This window comes from Triticum urartu, chromosome 2 (genome assembly GCF_003073215.2).
Source record: "Triticum urartu cultivar G1812 chromosome 2, Tu2.1, whole genome shotgun sequence".
NCBI lineage: Eukaryota > Viridiplantae > Streptophyta > Magnoliopsida > Poales > Poaceae > Triticum > Triticum urartu.
Window position 1 is genome coordinate 327,918,680 of NC_053023.1, and position 11,032 is coordinate 327,929,711.

The window sequence follows — 11,032 nt, forward strand, 5'->3', positions numbered from 1 at the left end:
GTCTACGGGAGGCAGCTCAAGGAGGGAGAGACGCCCTTCCTCAGCCCTGGCGCACTTGGTCGCCAAGTTGAACAGCTCTAAGGAAGTGCACAGGTCTTCATGCATCGCCAGCTCCTCCTTCATCTTGACGTCGCGCACGCCGTCGGAGAAGGCTGAGATGATGGCCTCCTCGGTCACCTTGGGAATCTTGAGGCGTGCGTTGTTGAAGCGCTGGATGTACTTCTGCAGGGTCTCTCCGGGTTGTTGCTTGATGCGGTGCATGTCGCTCACGGCGGGTGGCCGGTCGCGAGTACCTTGGAAGTTGGCAATGAAGCGGGTGTGCATCTCGTGCCAGGAGGAGATCGTGCCTGGAGGTAGGTTCAGGAGCCAGGTGCGGGCCCCGTCCTTGAGCGCCATGGGAAACCAGTTCGCCATGACCTTCTCATCTCCGTTGGCAGCTTCCATGCCCAGCTCATAGAGCTGGAGGAACTCCGCAGGGTCGATCGTGCCGTCGTAACGAGGAGACAGGTCTGGCTTGAACTTGCCGGGCCACGCGACGCTGCGCAGCTCGGTGGTGAAGGCACGGCAGCTTGTTGTGGCCACGGGAGGCCTTGGGTGACGGAGAGCTTGGTCTTGCAGGTCCCCACGCGCTACAGCTGGGAGCAGCGCGGGGTCTTGACATGCGGGAGCAGGAGCATGGTCGCGACGTGCTGGAGCAGGGAGCGCCCGGGTAGCTTCTTGCGGGTGAGGGACTTCTTGGCAGCTCTGCTCTTGCCGCGCTGGCACCTGACGGAGCGGGTTCCGCCCAGGGGCCACGCGCCTTGGGGCCTGGGCGCCTTCTTGAGGAGGAGGCGGCTGGGGCGCCCCCGGAGCTTCGTCGCCCGTGCAGGGCGGGGTGCGGTGCAGCGGAACGGACGGCGCAGGAGAGCCCCCTGCGGCGCGGACGAGCTAGGCGACGCGGTCGAGCCACTCTTCGTAGACGTCGTCGACGGGACGGTAGCGCAGGAGCTCGTTTGCCGGGATGAGCGCAGCTCGAGCCTCCATGGGTGCGCGGAGCGCGCGGGACGAAGAACCAGCTGGGGTGAGCGAGGGAGTAGCGGTGCGACCGTCTTGCCGCACGGACGGGTGCTGAGACGACGCTTGCTGCTTGTTTCCCGTCGGGCCGGTGGCAGCGTTGACGGCAGGTGACGAGGAACGGCGAGGACGCCCGCCGACGGGAGCCGTCTGGGCGACGCGGGAGGCAAGAGAGGCTCGACGCTCGGTGCGGGCCCGACGAGCGTCAGACATGGACGCGATGGTCGGAGGAGTACGGGGCGGTGGAAGACGAATTCCGGCGCACCCCTACCTGGCGCGTCAAATGTCGGATTTCGGGTTCTGGCGGACCCTTGAGGTTCGAACACTGGGGTGCGCGTGGAGATTTCGCCTTCTACCTACCTGCACCCCACCGCCTCGCCAAGATCTAAGCTATGGAAAGAACAACACAAGAGACACAGGGTTTATACTGGTTCGGGCCACCGTTGTGGTGTAATACCCTACTCCAGTGTGGTTTGGTGGATTGCCTCTTGCGCTGATGATGATGAGCAATACAAGGAAGAACAGCCTCGCGAGGGTCTGTTCTTGGCTGGGGCGATGAACTGCTAGGAGGAGTTCAGTCACCCTTCTCTCTCTGTGTGTGATGCTATTCGATCCAATCCCAGCTTGTTTCTGGATTGGCCGATCTGATCTCTTTCTCTTCCTGATGATCTCTTCTTCTCCCCTTGGTCTCTCTCTCTTCCTGATGATCTCTTCTTCTCCCCTTGGTCTCTCTCTTATCTCATCTGGGGGTGGCTAGTTCTATTTATAGACAAAGGCCCTGGGCTTTTTTCCAAATATTGAGCGGGAAGGGCGCCAACAATTGGCCATTTTGAAGAGGAACATCGGGTACACTTATTCTGACTAAAGTTGGTCCTCGCCTACCAAAAACTCTGGTGATGACGCTGGCTTGGGCTCCACAATGCATTCCTCCCTGCCGTTGGGCTGGTCTTGGTTTCGTTGCACCGAAACGGATGCCTTTGCTTGATGCTCTCGCCTGCGCTTGCTCCCTTTGCACCAAAGAGAAAAGGAGGACACTGCGCGGGCTGGCGCCCGCCTGGCACCCTTGGTCGTCATGACTTGCGTCACGGGCACCTCGTGAGGTACCCCGCCTTGATTTCTCCGCCTCCTCGCGAGCCAGCCTGATGAGGCCGTGCCTGAGAAAGCTCCGTGTCGTCCGTCCCGCGAGGCTTGGCCCCTCGCGAGGGTCTTGGGTCTGTGTTGATAAAGATGGGCCGCGCTGGGCCCCCTTTGAGCCACGCCGCAGGCCGCAGGCAGGCAAGTCTGAGGACCCCCGTTCCCAGAACGCCGATACCGGCTTCCTCGTAGATCTCTGCAGAGCTCGTCCTCCTGGATAGTTAGAGAGAAAATTGTAACATTAGTTCTTCTAGAGAAACACTAACATTATGAATCAGCATAGACATTTTTTTAACCCTCACAAAAAAACATAGGCATCTTTTTTTCACCCTCAAAAGAAGCATAGGTAATTGTTTTTTAGGGTTATAAAAGCATAGGTTTTTTTTCTATGTTTGTTGGGCCGTAATCCAAGGGTCAGTGAGCTTTTCAAGTGAGGCCAGCCCGTGTATTCCTCACCCCTCCTATGCGTCTCCCTCCAGTATTCTAAAAAAAAAAGCGTCTCCCTCCAGTCGAGCCCCACATCCACATCCAGATGAGCCACGAGGCCGGCGGCGACGAGATAGCCCTCCGCTGCCGCCACCCGCCGACGGCCGCGCCGCTGGACGACGAGGACCTCCTCGGGGAGATCCTCCTCCGCGTCCCCCCGCTTCCCTCCTCGCTCCTCCGCGCCTCCCTCGTCTCCAAGCTACGCGGAGGCGTCGCCACCGCCCCCTCCTTCAGCCGCCGCTTCGTCGCCCACCACCGGAGGCCCCCCGTCCTCAGTTTCTTCGAGAAGGGCGACGGGGAGCTCGTCTTCACACCCATCCTCGACCCCGCTGCTTCTGTGACGTCGCCTCCAATATTGCAAAGGTAATGCGTGCCATTTCCCCTCTTCTCTCTTTTGTTCCCCACTCTGATTGCAATGGAGATTAATTAATTACATTTTGTAATCTCACCTTACTCTTTGATTGTTCAACTGTCTCTGGTACAAATCTGCAGGCTCTCCGCTCCAAATTTGTTTTGAGCATTTTCTTCAATGTGCCAAAATCAATTGCTTGGTGAAGTTCCAGTTTATGTTTACTATCCAATAGTAATTTCTAAGAGGATACATCTCAAGCAGGTACACATTTCTCTTCCACCAGTTTCTTCAGGCCCGTCTGCATGTGTCAAGCACATTAACTCCTTTTAATGCTCTAGCTCTGAATAACACTGTGTAGTGTTTGAACAAATTTTAAACCAATGTTAGTATACCAAACAAAAGCATCAGCTTTGTCTTCACAGAGTAAGTTCATATCTGTCTGATTGATACAACAATCCAGAGCGACAGTATAATATAAAATTCTAGCCCGTGCTTTGTGTGGGATCTTAAGGTGCAGTGTTAATTTGTTTTTGGCCCCTCCACTTTTTTCCGGGCTTGGGACCGGCATTGGCAGTGTTAGCCCCCCCTACCCCTATTAATATTGATCCAACTTAAGCACGTGTGATTAGATTTAGTTTTAATATTTGTTTGATAATAATTAATATGTGAAATAACTATCAGTAGTCTAGGTTAGCTTTAGGGTCGTTTTAGAATCACATAAAAATTATAATTTGATCTGATCCTGTTCTCCTTTTGTTACTTTGTGATTTGTTTTGTTACTTTGTGGTACTCTTTGCATGAATATTCATTCTTTCTGGTTGTTTTTAAATGTCAAATAGATGTATTTCAGTTTGAGCAGGGTTAGCAGTCTATGTACATCACATATATATAAGCATTGGGAGTTGGATATAATCACAAATTAAATTGAAAGTAAAGTGTTGGTTGTAGCAAAACCATCTATGAGTTTGGTTGACACATGATTAATAAAACTATGAATGATTTTTTTCTTGAGGACATTGTACATGAGAATGAAATCATGAATTGTTTGTATATACACAAATGAGTCTTGTCTCCTTGAAGACGATGAAGTTCTGAATTCTAATTGTGAAGTTGTCATCTGGCTGCAATGTTTCTGTAGAATCCAAGTAGTATGTTTAAGGTTAGAAAATGAAGAATGTAATTTGAAATATAAACACTTTAGTTTTTTAAATGATGATCCTTTCAAGTAGTAATTGAAATTTTGAAGAAGAAATTGAAAGGTTGTATTACCTATTTGGTTAGGACCTCCTTGTAGACAATATTTTTCGTATATGTCCCGCTTGTACTGGTCTTTTTCTTTCTCTTTTTCTTCTCTCCCTTTGTGTATGTGTTGTCTATGCTGGTCTTTTTGTTCTTCTGCTTGCTCTCATCATGTGTACCTGTTAGTACTTTTATGTTTGATGTCGCGGTTGCTCTAGATAGTGCGACATATAGTTGACCATGTGAGAAAACCGGTTCAGGCAGGTAGATGCCGACATTTGGTATTGTCTGGCCTTGTGATTTATTTACTGTCATTGCAAAACTGAGTCTGACTGGAAACTGTTTCCTCTTGAAACTGAACGGAAACATGTCATTGTCAGAGGGGCATAATGGTATCCTGGGCAGGAAAACTCGCATTCCAGAGTGTTGTCCCACCACAATCTCTGCATCAATTGTATTTTTTTGAAATCCACGTACGACCAACCTCGTGCCGTTGCATAGTCCATTAGCAGGGTCGATGTTTCTGAGTAGTATGATTGGGCAATTAATTTTGAGCTTCAACATATGTGGAGGCAGTCCATTTGGGGTGAGAGTGTTTAGGAATTCTGGTGGATAGTAGTTATGTGGGTCGTCTTCTACCGAATCGAAGCTGTGGTACACCATCTCCTCCCCCTGGAAACGATCAATCATTTTTAGGTTGATTTTGTCTACGGAGTCGTTCCTTGTTGATAGAATTGCTCTTGACGTGATGTACTTTGGATCTTTTAGGGAAGCATTGTACGTTTTGTAGACATTGTCGATGAGTCTATCAAGGCTATTGTCATCCGTCTTATTTGGCACACATATACTTGTAGGTAGTTGTATTTCACCATCATCATTTGTCTCCTCGGTTCCGTTTCCAATGCGTAGTAGGTATTCTGCGAACCACGGGTCGTTCTGAGCCCTCATGTAGCGCACGAGCTTCAGTTGACGCATTGAATTCCAGAGGACAGACTTGCGTAGTGTGATGAATCTACTATCTGGGCTCTTGTTCCCTTTCGGACAACAGGTAGCACTTGCCTAAAATCCCCTCCAAATACGACTGTTTTTCCTCCGAATGGAAGTCCTGGCCTGTCCATTATCTCCCGCATGCTTCTGTCTAGCGCCTCCACTGTCTGCCTCTTGGTCATAGATGCTTCATCCCAGATTATTAGTGATGCTGCTTTCAGTAGTTTGGCTGTCCCACTCTGTTTTGTGAATCCACAAACAGCCCCCTCATCTATTTTTAGTGGAATCTTGAACCTCGAGTGCGCGGTCCTCCCTCCGGGCATTATTGAAGCAGCAACACCGGAAGTGGCTGTCGCTACAGCAATCTTGCCTTGTCCGTGTATTGTGGCTAAGAGAGCCCTGTAAAGAAAAGTTTTTCCCGTGCCTCCAGGTCCATCGACAAAGAATGTACCTCCTCTATGGTCGTCAATTGTTGCTAGGATTTCGTCGTAGGCCTCCTTCTGTTCCTTGTTTAGGTTCTTATGCAAAGATGTGTCCTCGGGTTCCACCTCGATGGATGTTTCCTCAATGATCTCCCTCGGTATGTCGTCTGTCATCTCATGCTGTTCGTCGATCTTTGGAAGAGGAAACGATTCTATGTCTTTTCCCATTGAGTGCAACATGTCTCTTATATTTTTCAGACCCATCTGTTCGACTGTGTGTTTGCATTTGCAATTTCTGTTGTAGTCCTCTGACATTGCATCAAGGTGTTTGTTCCAGAGGCTGCGTACGTCGCTGGGCTCACAAAAAACCAAGATTGTCGCAAATAGTCTTCGTAGCGATGATGGCATCCGAAACAACTCCGCTTCTGTCATGCAGTCATCCAATGTGCTATCTGCCTCAATGAGACCTCTTTTTTTCTGCAGCTTCTCGAAAGGTTGGCATTACTTGTCCATCGACTGTTCGTAGGTCTTCGTAGCTGGTGGCGCCTGTCACGTGGTTTAGGAGGACTCGAAGATAGTATCGTTCTCCTTCAGCCGGGTGTGCTGAGACGATCCTGCCAACCTGGAACACAGCGGCTCGCTTCCTCTGTTGCCAAAATTTCCCCTGACTCTGCCAAGTATAATGTTCCAGAAACTCTCTGTATAGTATGCCTCGTGCTTTTGCATACCATCTGTTTGCTTCAAAGTACGCAGTCAACATTGATCTTTCCGTGTCTTCACGGTCGATAACATTCTGTAATTTTTCCATGCCATGATATGAAACCATGTGCATATTTGGGAGATGTAGCTGCAGTTGCAAGACTGGTGGGTGCATTTTACTTAGTTCGAAGCCATATATTCTCCACAGTGCTTCAGGAGGTGTCACCCACCGGGCGTCTCTGTACTGCTTAATCTCGTCGATTTCTTCTTCGTCTACTTTGTCTGTTACTGATACGGATGCTCGGTCATGACCCTTGTAGATGTACTTGAAGAGGTATTTCACGGCTTTAATGCTTGAGCATATCTCAACATTTATGTGGCAGTTGAACATCCTTAACAGATAGGGATTGTAAGGAACTACCCACCTGTTATCTAGTTTGCAATTTCGGACCGTTTCAGTCCGGCCGTCGTTGCGTCTCCTGTATATTGGGTAGGAGTCCTTGCCTTGAATCGTAGTTTCGTTAAATGGTCTTGGATAATTGTTCTTGCATGATGGACGATTCTTTGTGCATGGACAAAATTTGTTCAATGCACCGCAAGGACCATGCATCATATGTTTGATTACCATCTTGTATAGTTCTGGGTACTTGTGCTTGTTAGGGAGCTCTGCGGATATGATTCTGTCATACTGCTCTGGACATGTTTACTTGTATTTTCGAGTCATGATGAGCAAAAAGTGAGCATGGGGTAATCCCCTCTTTTGGAACTCTACGACATATGTATATGCCTGAACCTTTCCAAGAATGCCCTTCTCAAATAGTTCCTTCTTCATTTCTTGTAGCTTCGCCCTGAAAACACGAACTACAATGTCTGGGCGATCTTGTGCTGTTTGTCCGTTCTCTAGTTCACGTGTTATCTCCTCCCAGTTGGGGTTGCAGGTCATTGTTAGGAATACATCTGGCTTACCATATTTTCTAACTAAAGCCATAGCGTCGAGATATCGACGAAGTTTATCTCGTGGTCCTCCAATAAATGACGAGGCAAGTACTCTCCGTTTTCCAACCGCATCTCCATTCTGTTCTCCAGCTTGAATGCTGTCTAGAAGGCCTTGGTATAGGTCAGCCCTTATTTTCTTTTGATTATGCCAGATGTAATCCAGTCTGGAGCTTTCAATCTTGATGTATGTATGTACAGCAAACTGCTGGAAAAGGCGTCCGCTATGCAAAATTGGGTTGAATATGCCTGGTCGTGTATGGAATTTATAGCAGTAGTATTCTTTCATCGTTACCCATAGGCCATTGGCCGAATCTGTGCAAATATTGCAACATAAAAAGTTAGTTGCATAGGTGGTAGTATATGAAAATTGAATTTTTATCTAATAGTATTTGAATTTTTTTACCTGGGTCATCGTCATTACTGATATTTTCAGCACCAATATCTTCCTCTCGTGTTTCCCTCTTCGGGATTTTCCTATGCCAACCCAGTTCAGCTCTTGGAAAGAATAGAGGATACGATAACGGATCACAGCACCCGTAATATGATCGAATGTGCTCTTTTTCGTTGTTGTTCCCATGTAATATTACATTTCTGTCATAAGTATCTCTTCTTTCATTTCCTTCAATCCACACTGCAGCTACCTCCGAATTGATTGGCTCGTTGTATGTTCTTTGGTCCAATCTCTGGTCAAGGTTCAAGATCAGTCTGTAGTCCTCAAGGTTTTGGGCTTGTCCCAAACTCCTAAACTGTTGAGAGTACGGGTTACCGCGTAGGATATCTGTTATTATTGCAATCACATGCTTGTCTTGCTCGTACATTTCCTCACGGCAACGACGGTATCGATGCTCTAAGCTTGGATCATCGTCGTAGAAATATAGTTCCAGATGCTTTGGATCTGAGTGACTATTACCAAATGAGTGTATGTTGTGATATATTTGACCATGTGCTCGAAAGGTGTAAGTACCGGCCGTTCGCATGTCTGTTGTGTCTCTGTGGAGCTGGTAGTATAGTGTAGTAAACGAGAAATGCCCATTGAAAAATCTTATATTTTGCCGAAAATGTCTTGCATCAGAGTCGTTGCTTGTCCAAAGCCTCATTAGTTCCGGTGGTGTATTTGGATTGGCTAGTCTTATCTGTCCTTTTTTGCAGCATAATCCCTGACTTTCATACTTGAATTTGGTTGCATGGCAGAAACAACAATCTTCTTCTTTTTCGAGCACGTTTGTGCTTGTTGGTATGTTGCCGTAGACAAGATCATATGGATCAGGGTTGAGGTCTTCCTCGCCTTCTATGATTTCAATTTCCACTTCTCTGCCCCACTCTGATTTAATATACAGCATATTAAATTTAGTAAGTAGTATTGTAATGTTGCAAATTTATTTTAATTGTATTAAGCATACCTTCACCGGTGAACATGTATTCATCTTCGTCTGTGTCTTCTTCAAATATTACTCCATCATTACCTGTGTTGTAAAATTTTATATATATATAGACGAAGATGAATACATGTTCACCGGTGAAGGTATGCTTAATACAGTTTGAATTGCCAAAGAACATATATGAAATTGATAACCTTACCTTGATCCTCGTTGCACATTGATTTTGCTGCCGCATCTATTTCTTTAATGGTTTCTTCTTGCTCATATATGATTCCATCATTGCATAGTGATTGTATTCGTGCATGCACTTCTTTGATTGTTGGAAGCATTGTGCAGGGGATGTCCTTCCACATAGTTACTTTACTGTGATCATCATTGTATAATGATTGTGTCGGTGTATCTGTTTCTCTGATGCTTGGAAACATTGAGGAGGGGATGTCTGTCCAAAATAGATGGTTAGTTGTACAGACAGATTTATATTTACTTGGAATGCAAGTATAAAATCGAGATTATTACCGTAAGTCATGACTTGTGGCTGCTCTAGAGGCTGAGTGTTTTCGTTGCAGGTTTCCGTCATGGATTCATCTTCTTTTGATGATACGGCAATAGCTTGCTTACGTCTTCTTGTGAATTCTTCGGTTACGACGGTGTAGCAACGCTTGCCTTTCTCCCGCTGCCACATGATCCCTGTGTTTTACAGTAAATGTAGAAGTGCTCTCCTCCTGTTCAGTTGCGAGATATTCAGGGTTCTCCATTGCTATTGAATCTTTGGATGGTGTGTTGCGTTTCAATTGAGGGTGAGCTTCAATTTGTTCCATTCTTGCTTTCTTCTTTTCTGTTTGCATATTTGCATATCTTTTTTTTTCTTGTGCACATTTTGCCGCCTTCTGTTCTGGTGTCTTTCCTGATACTTTGTTTCGTTGATAGGCTTCACGGCGTTTTTTGAGTTTCTCATGCCTTTCTTCATCGGTCATGCGTTCATACCGCTCTCTGTCCCTCTTTCTTCTTTTTTCCTTAGCATCCATTATTTGTGATTATGGTCCAAATGTTTTCCTGCAGGATGGAAAGAAATTTTTTTAATGCAATACAAGATAATTTGTTGCTAGACTGGCCTGGAATGTGAAGTCAATATGTATCGGATGAGCATCCTGGCATGTGAGATGCATGAAACATGGTATTTTTTTACTGGACATCAAACATAGGTAATATTGCTTTTGTTATGAAAAAGAAAATTTATGTATGTAAAAATCAGTTCTCTTAATCCTACATCTCATGGTTGATTTTTGCATTTTTTTAGGACTGATGAGTATCAAATACCATGTGTGAGATTCAAGAATTCATTGGGAAGAACGAAAACTGGAGACAAGGAACATACTTGACGGCTCCTTTGTTTTGGTTGGCGCTGTGGCTTGGAGATTGCTTGGCGTGTACTAAGCTGGTGGCACTTTTTTCTCTGGGCGTTCAATCTCTGAGAGCTGGGTATTTATATTAGTATAGAACCTTTGCCAGTCCGAGTTGGTGTATGGTTCCCGATTGGTTCCATGTCCGAGTCCAAGTTGGTGTATGTTTTCCATGTCCGAGTCTAAGTTGGTGTATGCTTCTGATTGTATTTTTCTCTTCCACGTCCAATCCAGTAGCTTGTGGTATGTTTTGAGATTTGTTATAAATTTACCTTTTTCTGTCTGGGCGTCCAAACTGAGTAAGCTTTGACATTTGTTCTAAGTTGCTTTACTTTTTTCTGTCTGGGCGTCGTAAGCTGGGTAGTACGTACTGTACTTTATATTAGATTGTTTGCCTCTTACACGTGCGATCTAGTAATCTGTTTCCACATAGTATCATCTACAAATAAAAGATGTGAGATGCCCGGGCCTCTTCTACATATCTTGATGGGAGTAATAAAGGGAGAGAGAGGATCCCATTGTCAAAGACCACGTGACAGTGAAAATTAATCGAAGAGGGTTCCATTTGATTTAACGGAATACCTCACCGAAGAGTTAAAGCCATGCATATAGCTTTCAATAAATACATTCATTGTTAAAATTACCTAGACAGTTCTAAAAAGAATTACAATATGAAATGGCCGAGCTCCTACCCTTGCCTGGGCAATCATTCAGAAAGAAAAGAAAAACAGCTTGTCTAATCTTAAAGCTAAAGCCATGTCACATACATGGAGGCACATCTTGAGCACCATCATGCATGTAGCGTACTCCCTCTGTAAAGAAATATACTACTTTACTGATCCTAACACTTTTATATTTCTTTACAGAGGGAATATTAAACAAATA

At 46.0% G+C, this 11,032-nt stretch overlaps 1 protein-coding gene across 7 annotated transcripts; it reads left to right on the top strand.

The window, feature by feature from the left end:
* Positions 1–2,638: 2,638 nt before the first annotated feature.
* Positions 2,639–10,430, top strand: LOC125537194. Of its 7 annotated transcripts, none has more exons than XR_007295672.1 (6): positions 2,649–3,036; positions 3,166–3,286; positions 9,084–9,202; positions 9,314–9,544; positions 9,675–9,949; positions 10,045–10,430. XR_007295672.1 is itself a non-coding variant. In XM_048700496.1 (4 exons), exons 1-2 carry the CDS (start codon positions 2,720–2,722, stop codon positions 3,188–3,190), a joined length of 342 nt encoding a protein of 113 aa, XP_048556453.1. In that variant the 5' UTR covers positions 2,652–2,719; the 3' UTR covers positions 3,191–3,286; positions 9,807–9,949; positions 10,045–10,430. The 7 variants fall into 7 exon arrangements, 3 of the variants coding, with proteins under 3 accessions (XP_048556453.1, XP_048556454.1, XP_048556456.1); XR_007295674.1 differs by having other exon boundaries at positions 2,650–3,036; positions 9,807–9,949; XR_007295675.1 differs by having other exon boundaries at positions 2,639–3,036; positions 7,299–9,202; positions 9,314–9,949.
* The last annotated feature ends 602 nt before the right edge of the window (positions 10,431–11,032 follow it).